The sequence below is a fragment of the Oryctolagus cuniculus genome, chromosome 3 (assembly GCF_964237555.1).
Source record: "Oryctolagus cuniculus chromosome 3, mOryCun1.1, whole genome shotgun sequence".
NCBI classification, from domain to species: domain Eukaryota; kingdom Metazoa; phylum Chordata; class Mammalia; order Lagomorpha; family Leporidae; genus Oryctolagus; species Oryctolagus cuniculus.
This window is the reverse complement of record NC_091434.1, coordinates 107,679,798-107,693,427: the sequence shown is the minus strand read 5'-3', so window position 1 is coordinate 107,693,427 and position 13,630 is coordinate 107,679,798. Positions and strand designations below refer to the sequence as shown.

General features: G+C 44.7%; 1 protein-coding gene across 5 annotated transcripts in view; it reads right to left on the bottom strand.

The window, feature by feature from the left end:
- LOC100353264 (lactase/phlorizin hydrolase) overlaps positions 1 to 13,630 on the bottom strand; it is a 96,476-nt gene that overhangs the window by 22,001 nt on the left and 60,845 nt on the right. For all 5 annotated transcript variants that reach the window (XM_070071552.1, XM_070071554.1, XM_070071555.1 and 2 more), the window contains 5 exons: positions 9,452 to 11,002; positions 8,173 to 8,441; positions 4,484 to 4,774; positions 3,953 to 4,151; positions 3,059 to 3,261 (listed from right to left, as the gene is read on the bottom strand). In XM_070071552.1, coding sequence (XP_069927653.1) covers positions 3,059 to 3,261; positions 3,953 to 4,151; positions 4,484 to 4,774; positions 8,173 to 8,441; positions 9,452 to 11,002 — 2,513 coding nt within the window. The remainder of the gene's footprint in view (positions 1 to 3,058; positions 3,262 to 3,952; positions 4,152 to 4,483; positions 4,775 to 8,172; positions 8,442 to 9,451; positions 11,003 to 13,630) is intronic.

Below are 13,630 nucleotides of genomic sequence, written 5' to 3'. Positions count from 1 at the left end.
GAGCTGCCAGCAGGCCTCACCACTTGCATCTGTTCGTAAAGCTGCCACCTCACTGAGAGCTGTGCCTGGCCTCAGTGATCTCAGCTGGGAGTGAGAGGAACAGAATTCAGCACTGGCCCTGGCACCCGCCAGTCTTCCTGGCCACTCTAGAAAGGTCCTCCAGAAGCAGAGGACCAGACTGGAAGCTTCCAGGCCCCAGATCTGCTGTCTTACCAGAGACACTGAACCAACAACCTGGTCCTTCCTCATCACAGTGCCTAGGGGTCAACCAGAGCTTTCAGGACAGGGCTGAGCTGCAAGGATTTCTTGGCTGCCCAGACAAAGGGTAACCCTTCAGTGGCTTTGGGTTCATAGTCCCAAGGTGTTGAACTTCTTTTCCTTTATGAGGTCAAGGCCATCTTTACTGTAGGGTACACGGCACCCAAACACTACTGGAGAAGTTTCTCCCATGTCTCTAGATCCTCCCCTCCCCTGTGGCTGATGGCTGGAATGAGGGGGGAGGGTAGCCTTCCACTCAGTCCACAATGAACACACACTCCTTGATACAAGAGGTTTAAGTGCACTTCAAGGCAATAGCTCGGACCCTTTGCATTCCACCACACTTCTGCAGATTCTAATGGGAATCATGTCTGTTGTGGTCCTGGCTGCTGCAGCGTCACAGTCCACCAGTCAGGGGCTCACTCTAATGACAGCACAGCCTGACAACTCCTGAGTTCTGGGGTTTTGGTTTCAGGGGAAAATAGGATTGCTCTAATTCACCATTTCTGTGAGCGAAAGGAGGGATGAATTCATTCTGTAACAACCCATCCCACAACTGACTAGCAAGCCAGAACAGTAAGTTCTTTCAGTAATTTGTTGAGCTCTCCTGGAAAGTGAAATAGACTATGTTGGCACCTGCTCACTATTAGTGTCTCTACTTCCAGGGACGAAAAGTTCCACAACCAAAAGAATGTGCCCTTATTTTAAGTTCATGGAATTGGAAATTAGGGGAACTAATATGTTTTACAAAATCTCAAGCTCCTGGTTTAAGGGATTCTTAAACTGCAAGTAATAAAATTAGATGTTGCCACCTAGTGGTGCATTGGGACACTACAACCCAGTTCTATAGAAGAGTTAGAATTTCTTTGTTACTTAGTTTCAAAAGAATGCTACATCCAGTAAAGACTGTATGAATAAACAAATTTTTTCATATTTAAAAGGAAACAGGGGCCAGTGCCGTGGCGTAGTGGGTAAAGCAGCAGCCTGCAGTGCCAGCATCCCATATGGGTGCCAGGAGTCCAGGCTGCTCCACTGCCGATCCAGCTCTCTGCTATGGCCTGGGAAAGCAGCAGAAGATGGCCAAAGCCCTTGGGCCCCTACACCTGCATGGGAGATACTGAGGAAGCTCCTGGCTTCAGATTGGCAGAGCTCTGGCTGTTGTGGCCATCTGTGGAGTGAACCAGTGGATGGAAGACCTCTCTCTCTCTGCCTCTGCCTCTCTGTAACTCTGCCTTTCAAAGAAATATATAAATCTTTAAAAAAAAAAAAAAAGAAAAGAAAACACAACCCAAAATACTCTACTCCTTTCATTACAGCAAACTTCTGTTGTGGTTAGAGCGTCTCCACAGGAGAAAAACCAAGATAATGTGAATTTCACAGCTCACAAAAATCACAGAAATTAGATTGATTCCCATTCTATTTCCATTAGGCCATGACAAATGGAGAAAACAGAAATGAGTAAGAATAGTGCCCAATGAAGGAATCTGGAAAACATCATATTGAGTGAAATAAGTCAGTCCCAAAGGGACAAATATCATGTGTTCTCCCTGATTGGTGAAAACTAACTGAGCACCAAAAAGGAAACCCGTTGAAGTGAAATGCAAACCATGAGAAACAATGACTTGATCAGGCCTTGCCCTGACTGTCAAGGAACAACTTACTACTTTATTCCATTTGGTATTTTTTTTTTGTTCTACTTAATACCATTGGTTGAACTCTTTAATTAACACACAATAATTCTTAGGTGTTTAAATTTAATTGAAAAGTGATCCCTGTTAAATATAAGAGTGGGAATAAGAGAGGGAGGAGATGTACAGTTCGGCACATGCTCAATCGGACTTACCCCAACTGGTAGAGTTAGAAACATGCCAGGGGATTCCAATTCAATCCCATCAAGGTAGCATGTGCCAATGCCATCTCGCTAGTCAAAGTGATCAGTTTGATTCAGTGATCAGTGATTCAGTTCATAATTGATCATAATGATAGGATTGGGAGTCAAAGGGATCACATAAACAAGACTAGTGTCTGCTAATACTAACTGATAGAATTAAAAAGGAGAGAATGATCCAACATGGGAAGTGGGATACACAGCAGATGCATAGAATGGCAGATGTCCTAAACATCACCCTGGCCTCAGAATCAGCCCTTAAGGCATTTAGATCCAGCTAAAAACCCATGAGAATTTAGCAGATATGGAAAGCCAAGACACTCTGGCAAAAAAAAAAAAAATGACCTAAATGAAAGATCTCTGTGAGTGAGATCCCAGCGGAAAGTATGAGCCATCAAAGAAGGAGGTATCTTTCTCTGAAGGGAGGAGAGAACTTCCACTTTGACTATGGACTTGTCTATATAAGATCGGAGTTGGCAAACTCAAGAGGCTTCCATAGCCTTGGCAGCTCATGACGAGAGCCTAGGGTGATTACTGACCCCATAAACAAAAGTGTCAATTGTTAAATCAACCACATGTAGGATCTCTGTCCTTCATGTGTTGTACTATGTGAATTAACGGTATAACTAGTACTCAAACAGTACTTTATACTTTGTGTTTCTTTGTGGGTGCAAACTGCTGAAATCTTTACTTAGTATATACTAAATTGATCTGTATATGAAGATAATTGAGAAGGAATCTTGATGTGAATGAGATGGGAGAGGGAGTGGGAGATGGGATGGTTGCAGGTGGGAGGGAGATTATGGGGGTAAAAAGCCGCTATAATCCAAAAGTTGTACTTTGGTAACTTATATTTATTAAATAAAAGTTCAAAAAAAAAAAAAAAGAACAGTACCCAAAGGAAAAACAGACCTGAACATATCTCATGGCTGCTTCCACGTCCTCTTGGTTGGAGGGGTCCCTGGGCTCAGCCCAGTCACTGTTGATGGTGATGGAAATCACACCTCCTTGGCTGGCCCGGTACACGTCATTGTACAGATGCCAGGCCTCAGCATGAGCCTTTATTAAGTTGTGGCCAGCAATATAGGGAGCAGTGCCAGGCCTCAAGGAGATCCCTGGAAACACACACATGGATATCAACTGACAGTGCACAGGAACAAGTGTTATAGTTCCCTGCCCACAGAGGGATCCTGTGTGTCAGAGAAAGAGTACAGGTTTTGGCATTAGGAAGAGTGGAATTGAAATCCTAGCTCATGGTAGGATGGTAGGCATCATCCCATATGGGACTATACAACTCTCCAGAGTGAAGCCCACACTTATCTCTGCAGCAGGCCTGAGTACAATAGCTTTATCCACACCATGTGGGAGATAGGCCCTGCACAGCCTCGTGCTGGTTCCAGTCAGGCTTCACGGCCATGCAGTGTGCTAGGGTCAGCCAAGTCAATTACTGCTACCTTTAGGATTTGGGGGTTAGGAATACAGGCTATAGACCTGTATAGCCTGACAAACTGTCCTTTCCTACATGAATTTTCCTTTCCTACACGGATTCATCCACATCCCCGAGCTCACAGAGCTTCCCACCTGAGCAGGTCAGAGTCACCAAGCAGAGGAATCAAGTCCTCTTGAGGATCTGCGATACGAAACTCACGCTTAGCAAATATGTCACGGTAGAACATCCAAAGCCTTGAGCAAGAGGCAGGGTCTGGAGGCTCTTCCATTTGGCTTTCTTGGCCACCTCCTCCCATGCCACCTAGATTTATTTCTTCAACATGCTAAGAGCTGACAAGTCAGGCCTGACTCTCTTACCTGGGGCATATACCCCATTGCCGTAGCCATGGTTGACAATGACAAAGGGTTCATTTAGTGTGATCCAAAACTTCACTTTGTCTCCCAGCCTCTGGAACAGGACATCTGCATACTCCTTGAACCTCTGCACAATGGTCTCATTCTCCCAGCCTCCAACATCCTGGAGCGCCTGGGGCAGGTCCCAGTGGTACAGGGTCACCTGTGAAAAAAGCCAGATCCGCAGTTCCATTCATTGTGCCTTCTATGGGAAGCACAAACATCTGCTAAAACTGAGGATTAATTATGAGAAAAAAGCTCAGTCTTTTCTTGAGTAGCAAGAAGAGGCAGGGTAAGTTACTTCTAAGGAGGGGAACTGGTGAGGGTGGAGAGCAAAAGTCTTGGATGTTTGTAAAATTCTGCACCATGTGAATTTATCGGCAATTCAAAATTTAAGGTTGAAAACAGCACTTCACTTGCAGTGTAAACGTGCTCCTCATTCCCACAGCCTCTGCTTGGGGACTTCACCGGGGCCAGGCCAGGGCCCTCTCTCACCTGGGGCTTGATGTTGGCGGCCAGAAGTGCATCAATGAGCCGCACGTAGTAGTTCAGGCCTGCTTCGTTGATGTAGTTGGTGGTTCCGTCAGGGAGGATGCGAGACCAGGAGATGGAAAAGCGGTAGTGGGTTATGGCCAGGTTCTGCAGGGCGACCACATCCTCAGAGATCTTGCGGTAACTGTCACAGGCCACATCTGCGATGTCATCGTTCTCAATCTTCAGTGGTGTGTGAGTAAACGTGTCCCAAATACTAAGGCCTTTGCCATCTGCTCTCCATGCACCTTCAATCTCACAATGACAAGGAAGACATGGCTGAATTCAGTCATTTTGTCAAACTCTCAAGAGATTCTTTTTTGTCTACCTGTGAGTGCCAAGACAGGACGTTTCCCAGCCTCACCTCTTCAGGAGCCTTCTCTCGCCACCCCTCTGGTTTCTGAACTCCCCTAGCTTTCTGTACACCTGCACCGACATTACATCACAATTTGCTGTTGTGAGTGTCTAGATTTTTGTCTTTCATCCTGCTGTCCCAGCGATGCATTCAACTGTCTGTTACACAGTGGGTGCTCAGTAAAAGACTGAAGAAAAAGTCCCTGAACACCCCCAGCATACTCAAATACCAGGGGACTGAGCAAATAAATGACCATAGTGAGGACACTAGCAGAAGTATTTCTCAGCATTGGAGACAGCAGATACAAATGTGGAAAACAGGAAGACTAGCTTTAACCTTATTGACTTGGACTGGAATAGAAAGTGTTAGTGTGCCTATGTGGTTTAATATTCATAGAGATACGGGTGGGTGTGGAAATATATATGTGTGTTTGTGTGTCTTTGTACATGCATGTCCTAGCCTTGAGTAAAAGTAATGACACCACAAATGCAGTAAGCACTCTTAGTATTCAGGTTATGGCTTCTAAATGCCATTCACAGCTAAAAGGATCCAGAACTCAGTATAGAAATGGCTGATTTGGAGGTTGGTGTTATGATACAGCAGATTAAGTAGCCTCTTGCAATGCTGGCATCCCATATCAGTGTGCTTGTTCAAGTCCTGGCACCCCGGTTCCAATCCAGCTTCCTGACAACGTGCACCCTGAGGGAGCAAATGGAGGCTCAAGCACTTGAGTCCCTGCCATCCACATGGGAGATCTGGATGGCGTTCTGGGCACCTGCCTTTGTTCTGGCCAATCCTACCTTTTGCAGGCATTTGGTGAGTGAACTAGGATGTAGAATATTTCTGTTTCCCAATATAAAATGGAATTAAAATTATAAAAGGACTTAGCATTCAAATAAAAATAGTTACTAGTTAATTTTATGGTAGAGAATCCTGGTAGACAATTTCTATTAAACTGATAAATAATGTTTCAGTAATGTTTGCATATATATGCATACACATATGAGAGTACTTCAAAAAGTTTATGGAAAATGGAATTAAAAAATAAATTTATTTTGGTATAAAAAATCTCTTATATTCAGGCATAGTTGTTCATAGTGTTCATTTTCCATGAGTTTGAGAATCCTGTGTGTGTGTGTGTGTGTGTGCATATACATACAGAGAAAGAATAAGGCAAATATGGCAAAATGTAAACATTTGAAAAGGCTGAGATAAGGGTATATGGGCGTCTCCAGAATTATTTCTGCTGCTTTTCTCTGTCTGAAAAGATTAGCAAATAGATATTAAAAAAAAAAAAAAAACACATAATCTTGGCCGGCGCTGTGGCTCACTAGGCTAATCCTCTGACTGCGGCACTGGCACCCCAGGTTCTAGTCCCGGTTGGGGTGACAGTTCTGTCCTGGTTGTTCCTCTTCCAGTCCAGCTCTCTGCTGTGGCCCAGGACGGTAGGGAAGGATGGCCCAAATGCTTGGGCCCTGCACCCGCATGGGAGACCAGGAGGAGCACCTGGCTCCTGGCTTCAGATCAGCGCAGTGCGCCGGCCGTAGCAACCATTTGGGGGGGTGAACCAACAGAAGGAAGACCTTTCTCTCTGTCTCTGTCTCTCTCTCTCTCTAACTCTGCCTGTCAAAACAAAACAAAACAAAACAAAAAAAAAACACACAAAAAAAACCACATAATCTCAAGGGGTCAGCTAGTACTCTAGTCAAGAAACCCACATTACAAATACTTCTCATCCATTCTCAATTCATGCACCACACTGTTACTCAGAACACTCAATGTCACAATGAAATTATACCTGTTGATTGTCAAGATAAATAGAAATAGGTGCTCACTGTTATCAACTTAAAAATTCAAGATGTGTATTGGCTAAAATATTTTTTTAGACATTTCCTGCCCTTTGTATGGGCAGAGTTTCAGAATCTAGCAGTGTGCCCAGTGTTGTGTACAGTGGGCCAAGCAGACTCTTTTGACCCTGGCATCCTACATTTGGCTGCTGATCTGAGTACTGCCTGCTCCACTCCAAATCCAGCTCCCTGCTAATGTGCCTGAGAAAGCAACAGAATATGGACCAAGTATTTGGGCACCTGCAACCCATGTGGGAGACCTAGAGTTCCTGTCAGAGTTATAGAGAGGCAGAGGCAGAGGCAGAGAGAGGGAGAGAGAGAGAAAGAGAATCTTCCATCGCTGGTTCATTCCCTAAATGGCTTCAATGGCCAGAGATGAGCCGATCCGAAGCCAGGAGCTTCCTCCAGGTCTCCCATGTGGGTACAGGGGCCCAAGTACTTGGGCCATCTTCTACTGCTTTCTCAGGCCATAGCAGAGAGCTGGATGGAAAGAGGAGCAACCGGGACTTGAACCAGCATCCATATGGGACGCTGGCACTGCAGGCCATGGCCTTACATGTTAAGCCACAGTGCCAGCCCCAGAGGATTCTGTTTTTTGATATACAACAGAATCCCACCTCTGACATCTTTGCATTTGTCTTAAGTGAACCTTTCACTTAAGTGCTAGAATTTCCTGGAGTCCACAAAATACAATACATGAATAGTATTTATGTTTTACTGATAAGTGATTTCAATTAATAAATACGTGTAAACTAGTCTAAGACTTTTAATAGTCTGGTACTGTGGTTCTGTGGCAGTAGGTATCACATGACCACTGGGAAAAACCCATGGGCTGAGACACTTAGTTCAGTTCACACCACCAGCCTTGCCTGGGTTCCAGAAAGAGTATACACAGCCCATTCCTGCATCAGCAAAGACAAAAAGAGGCAAGATGCTCCTTGCCATGCAAATCATTCTTTGCCTTTAATCTTTCATTTTTCTAGCAAAAAATAAAATCCTCATATTTTCTGTATTAGTGAGCTAATTTGACATAAATAATGTAACAATCTGATGCTGTAGGGCATCAGAAAACTTCCAGTCCCACATTTAGAGCCAATTTGATTAAGCTTCCTGCTTGGAAGAGACCAAGAATGAAATCAAGATTTCCAGTAGAGACTGTTAATACTTAAATATCTTTGCCCTTGTATTTCTGTCCAGGCTTCACCTGTTTCACCTGGCCCTACAAGTCCCAGCTCAGCACAGCCCACCTAACTGTGCTGACTGGACCAAATTTGAGGTTGTGAAGAAGCCAGGTTGTCCAGGAAGAGGAATCACCAGACCCTCACAACACAGGCACTCCCTTCAACAACTCCCAAGAGTTATTGGAATCCCTACTCTTCTGCGGCAGCAAGCCCAGATCCAGTGCATGGCAGCTGTGCAGTATGTGGTATGCACTTCCCTGAACTCCTTACCTGATACGAAGCAGTAGCTGCACTCCAGACGAAGCCCTCAGGAAACTGTCCATACATGAACTCATCCTCACTGGGCAGTGGCATGCCGTTGTTGGTAATGAGTTCTGTGTAGTAACTGGCTGAGATTCTTGCTGTGCGAGGCCTGTTCGCATCCTCAAAGTCAACATGATACAGTCCAAACTTGACTGTGTAGCCTCGAAGCCACTCAAAGTTGTCCATCAGAGACCAGGCAGAATAACCTCGAAGGTTGACACCATCGAGCCTGTAGGCTGGGAACATTTCATGGTGAGCAGAGCAGAGTTTTAACCCGGGAGGCAAGAACCCCAAGAAGCCTAGGCAAGACTGGCTCCTTCACTCAAACAATGGTTCTAAACTGTCAACTTGTGCACAAAGGAGCCTATGCCCTGAGAGGAACAGATCATCTTTTTGATCTTACTTTTTGCCATCTCTGACAAGCCCACAGCAAGTATTAATGACTAATCTTCACAAAATCAAATATTTCTGTAAGGCAGAGATACGTGTCAAATTCAAGGACCTCAGTCTGCTCAGGAGCTTAAGAACAGAACTGTGAATTAGAAGAGAGTGTCTTGTTCTAGGGTCAGTGGAAACCACTAGAATATGAGTCCTATGAGGGCAGAAGTTTATATTTTATCCCCAGCAGTAGATTAGAACATATCACAAGGTAGTATCTTAAGAACAAGTGAGTGGGGCTGGCGTTAAGCATAGTGGCTAAAGTGACTGCCTGCAATGCTGGCTAACCATATGGGTACCTGTTAGAGTCCTGTCTGCTCCACTTCTAATCCAGCTCCCTCCTAATGGCCTGGGAAAGGCAGCGGAAGATGGGCCAACTGATTGGGGCCCTGCCACAATGTGGAAGACCAATAAGAAGCTCCTGGCGTCAGCCTGGCTTAGAACCAGCTGTTGTAGCCATCTAGGGAATGAACTAGCAGAAGGAAGATGCCATTCTCTCTCTCCTTCTCTCTGTTTAACTCTGACTTTCAAACAAATAAGTTAAAAATGAAAGAAGAGGTGAGCAGATTCAGAAAAACAGTCTTGTGGGGCTTCTGTGTTATACACTTCTGCACTCTCTGACAAGACAACCAGACCTTTTTTAAAGCTTCCCAAACAGGCAAACCCACAAGACAAGTAGAGAGTTACACAGTTAGGACATAAGAGAGAGAATGGTCAATGGTTTGTAAATCACCCTGCCAGACCATTTCAAACACATGACATTTGGAATGCTGGAAGATTTTGTAAGGAAGATCAAGACCTCACATACCTTTCAAAGCTTCGTTGATGTAGGTTTTGTAGTAAAATATCCTGTCAATATCCTCCAGTTCTGGATTTGTCAGGCCTACCCCGTTTTCTGTGATGTAAATGGGGATGTCTCCATATTCTTCCTTGATCCAATTCAGGAGTCTCCGCATTCCAAAGGACGCAGCTCTGTTCATTGCCGTGGTCGGCCATGAGGTATCCTCCTCCTCAGCCAGTTCCTGGTCATCTTCGTAGGAGGGTGGGTTGAGCGCGGGTGTCTTATGCTGCACAATTTTGGAGGAATAGGTGTTGAGGCAGAAGACGTCGGCCGTACCCCTAATGTAGCTCTTCTCTTCCTCAGTGAAGCTTGGCAGGCGGGATGTGGCTAAGTGCTGGAGTTCACTCCTGTTGCCCACTTTCCACTTCATGGCATCGGGATAGTCTCCAGCTTTAAAAATGGGGTGGGCGTACCAGCCCAGGGTGAACTGCATCTTTCTGTCAGCTGCTTCCACGTCTCTTAGGACATCCGGTGACTTGGGCTCTGCCCATTCTGCGACAAGACTCAATGAGATGACCCCGTTCTGACTCTGCCTGTATTTCTCATCATACGTGTGGTAGACTCGGGCATGCGCTTTGATGAGGGCATGGCTGATCCTATAAGGTGCCCAGCCTGGGTCATTCACATTTGGGGGAAAGGTCCCTGAGCCATAACTCCACCATGAATAATACGTGGGCTCATTAAGGGTGATCCAGAACTTGACTCTGTCCCCAAACGTCTGGAAACAATAGTCTGCATAGCTGTCAAACAGATCAATCAAGGAAGGATTCTCCCAGCCTCCTATATCCTGGAGGGCCTGGGGCAGGTCCCAGTGAAACAGTGTCACCATGGGAAAGATATTGCTTGCCAGCAAGCCATCGATCAGCCTGTTGTAATAATCAACACCATGACTATTGATAGAACTGTTTGTCCCGGTTGGGAAAATGCGAGACCAGGAGAGAGAGAACCGATAGGCTTTCACCTTCAAAGCTCGAAGCACATTCAGATCAGCATCCAGTTGGTTGTAGCTGTCGCAGGCGATGTCTCCTGTGGAGCTGTCCATCACACCGTTCCCTGGGGTGTGAGTAAAGTTATCCCAAATGCTGGGCCCTTTGCCATCAGCATCCCAAGCTCCTTCAATCTGATACGCTGAAGAGGACACGCCCCACAGGAAGTCATCCCGGAATGTACCATGATAGAACAAGTCTCTTTCAAACTTGGTCTGGTTGGAGAACTTCTCCCAAACCACTTTAGCCTTGGAGGGCACCTCTGATGGGAGGGCCGAGGCTCTGGTTTTGGAAGGCAGGTGTGCTGAGTTAGGTGGTAGCGGTTGTTTTACTGCCTTGGTGAAGAAACCATTCTTTTCAATGATGCTGGTGAGAAGGAAGGCAGATTTCCTAGGAGTTCTGGGCTTGCTGCTCTCGTTGAAATTGACATGGTATAGCCCGAATCTCTGGCTGTAGCCGGCGGGGCCTTCAAAGCCATCCATGAGGGAGCGAGCAATGTAAGAACAAACATCCACTGAGTCCTCCCTGATAGCTGAGAAGAGGAAATCTCCATTACTTTTGCTGCTTTCTCAAAGTTTTCCTTTTCACATGACAGCTTGAAGTGATTTGGATTGCTCCCAAATCTTACCCTTTGCCTTCTCAGAATAAAAGAAACACACAAGACTCCCATAAAATACCAATTTACTTCTAGGGCTCTCATCAAAAGGAGCATCCTTATCATAAAAATAGTACTAGAGAGAATGTGTCCCTTCCTTGGTACCCTGGTTTAATACAGAATACATAAATCATTTAATCTTTTTTTAAAAATGTGCTTTTGCTTTTCATTGTTGATATTTGGTAATGCTGACATAAAACAATAACATACTACATATGAAAAATGAAATAAATCCCAATAAAAGCCTATTCCTTGGTGTAGTAGGCTAAATAGTGACCACCTAGCTCTGAAAGATATGTCTAAGTCCTAAACCAACAGACTTGTGAATATAACCTGACTAGGAAGTTTGCAAGGACTTTGCAAAGGTAACTGAGTTAGTGATCTTAAGATGAGATATTCCTAGATTTCCCAGGAAAGCCCTAAATCTAGTAACAAGTGTCTTTCTAAGAAGAAAAGGCCATGGGAAGTTGGAGACAGAGAATGGAGAGATGTAGCCATAAGACAAGAAATGTTTTGGCCGGCCCTGCAGCTCACTAGGCTAATCCTCTGCCTGCTGCACCAGCACTCTGGGTTCTAGTCCCGATCGGGGCGCCGGTTCTATCCCGGTTGCTCCTCTTCCAGTCCAACTCTCTGCTGTGGCCCGGGAAGGTAGGGGAGGATGGCCCAGGTCCTTGGGCCCTCCCCCAACATGGGAGATCAGGAGGAAGCACCTGGCTCCTGGCTTCAGATTGGTGTAGTGCGCCGGCTGTAGCGGCCATTTGGGGGGTGAACCAACAGAAGGAAGACCTTTCTCTCTGTCTCTCTCTCTCTCACTAACTCTGCCTGTCAAAAAAAAAAAAAAAAGAAAAAAAGAAAAGAAAAGAAAAAAAAATGTCTGGAGGCACCGACATTATGGCGTAATTGGTTAATGTGCTGCCTATGACACCAGCATCCTACATGAAAACTGAGTTAAGTCCTGACTGCTCAAACTGTGATGCGATTCTTTGCTGACACACCTGGGACATAAGCAGAAGATGGCACAAATACTTGAACCCCTGTCACCCACGTGGGAGACCTGGATGGAGTTCCAGGTTCCTGGTTTCAGCCTGACTGTTCCAGCCCTTATTGTATCTGGGAAGTAAAACAGTAGATGGGAGATCGCTGTCTCTGTCTCTTTCTTTATCTCTTTCAAATAAATAAATAAATCTTAAGAAAAATAAATGTATGAAGCCACAACAATATAGAAGAAGCAAGGAATATGATCTCTGAGATTTTGGAGGGAAAGCGGCTCTACCAACACCATGATTTTGGATATCTAGCTTTTATAAATGTGGAAGAATACATTTTTGTTATTCTGAATGTCCAAGTCTGTGGTAATTTGTTAGAGAAAACTCAGGAAACAAATATATTTTGTTCACCTCTGATTTGCTACACACTAGTCTAGTGATCAACCAAGAACCAAAGCCAAAGTAATAGGCAAAGCTGTGGATGCTAGCCTGGAGTAAGGAAAGCATTAAGCTTTGATTTTATCAAACTATAAAACCTCCCAACAAACACATTGGCTACATAAGAGAGGGGTAAAGTTGTTCATTCATTCAGAAAATAGGATAGTAAGCACCTACTTTATCCCAGGAGGGTACTAGGCTCTGGGATACAAAGATGAATAAAAGTATCATCTTTGTGGGTAGAGTGAAGAACAAAGCCTGGAAACCAAAAGGCCTCTGGGCCCCCTCCTTAATGTGTGTGGGTGTGTCAATCAAACTCTCAGAGCATTCATTTCAAAGTTGTTCCATGAGGATAACACGTGCCCTTTATTTACTGCACAAAGCTGTTTTGAGGATCACTAGAGATAATGTCTTAAAGGAATTCCAATATTACGAAGATTACAAAATTGTAACTGAAGCTGAGAGGAGTACAAGTGGAGGATGGAGAGAGTGTCTGACCTCAGGAACAGTGGCAGGTAGATCTCCATTTCTTATCACATTGCCCAAGACAGGCAGGTATCTCTAACCAACTATTTTCTCTGAATTTAGACAAGGCCTTGAAACCTCAACACAGCCTTCTAGGCAAATGGCTGCACTTACTGCTCTCATGACTGACTGCTTAATACTGACCTGTGAGATGAAACCTAGTTGCCATTATAGTGGAATAAAAAGGCATAGAAATAGTATGTTATGTTAGAATGGGATTGTAGGTACGGATCCAATGGATTAAATTGAAGGACATGGGATGTAGACATTATGTCTTGTTAAAGTAGATGGAGGTCAGTGTGGCTAGAGCAATGAGGGGTGATTTATCAGGTTAGAATCCCATGCTTAGTAATCTTGTGTCATACTTTAACATCCATGTCACTATTTGTCAAATCTCTGTGTCTTGCAGACTGAGTTCTCTATGTGAAGGATGATGGTTTAATATTGTACTCCCATACTCTTGTCCAATGCCTAGAACATAATAGGCACTAAATAAAGATTTGCTACACAATGAACTGAACAATGATGAGGCTTGATGGCTGGATAGCACTCAGAT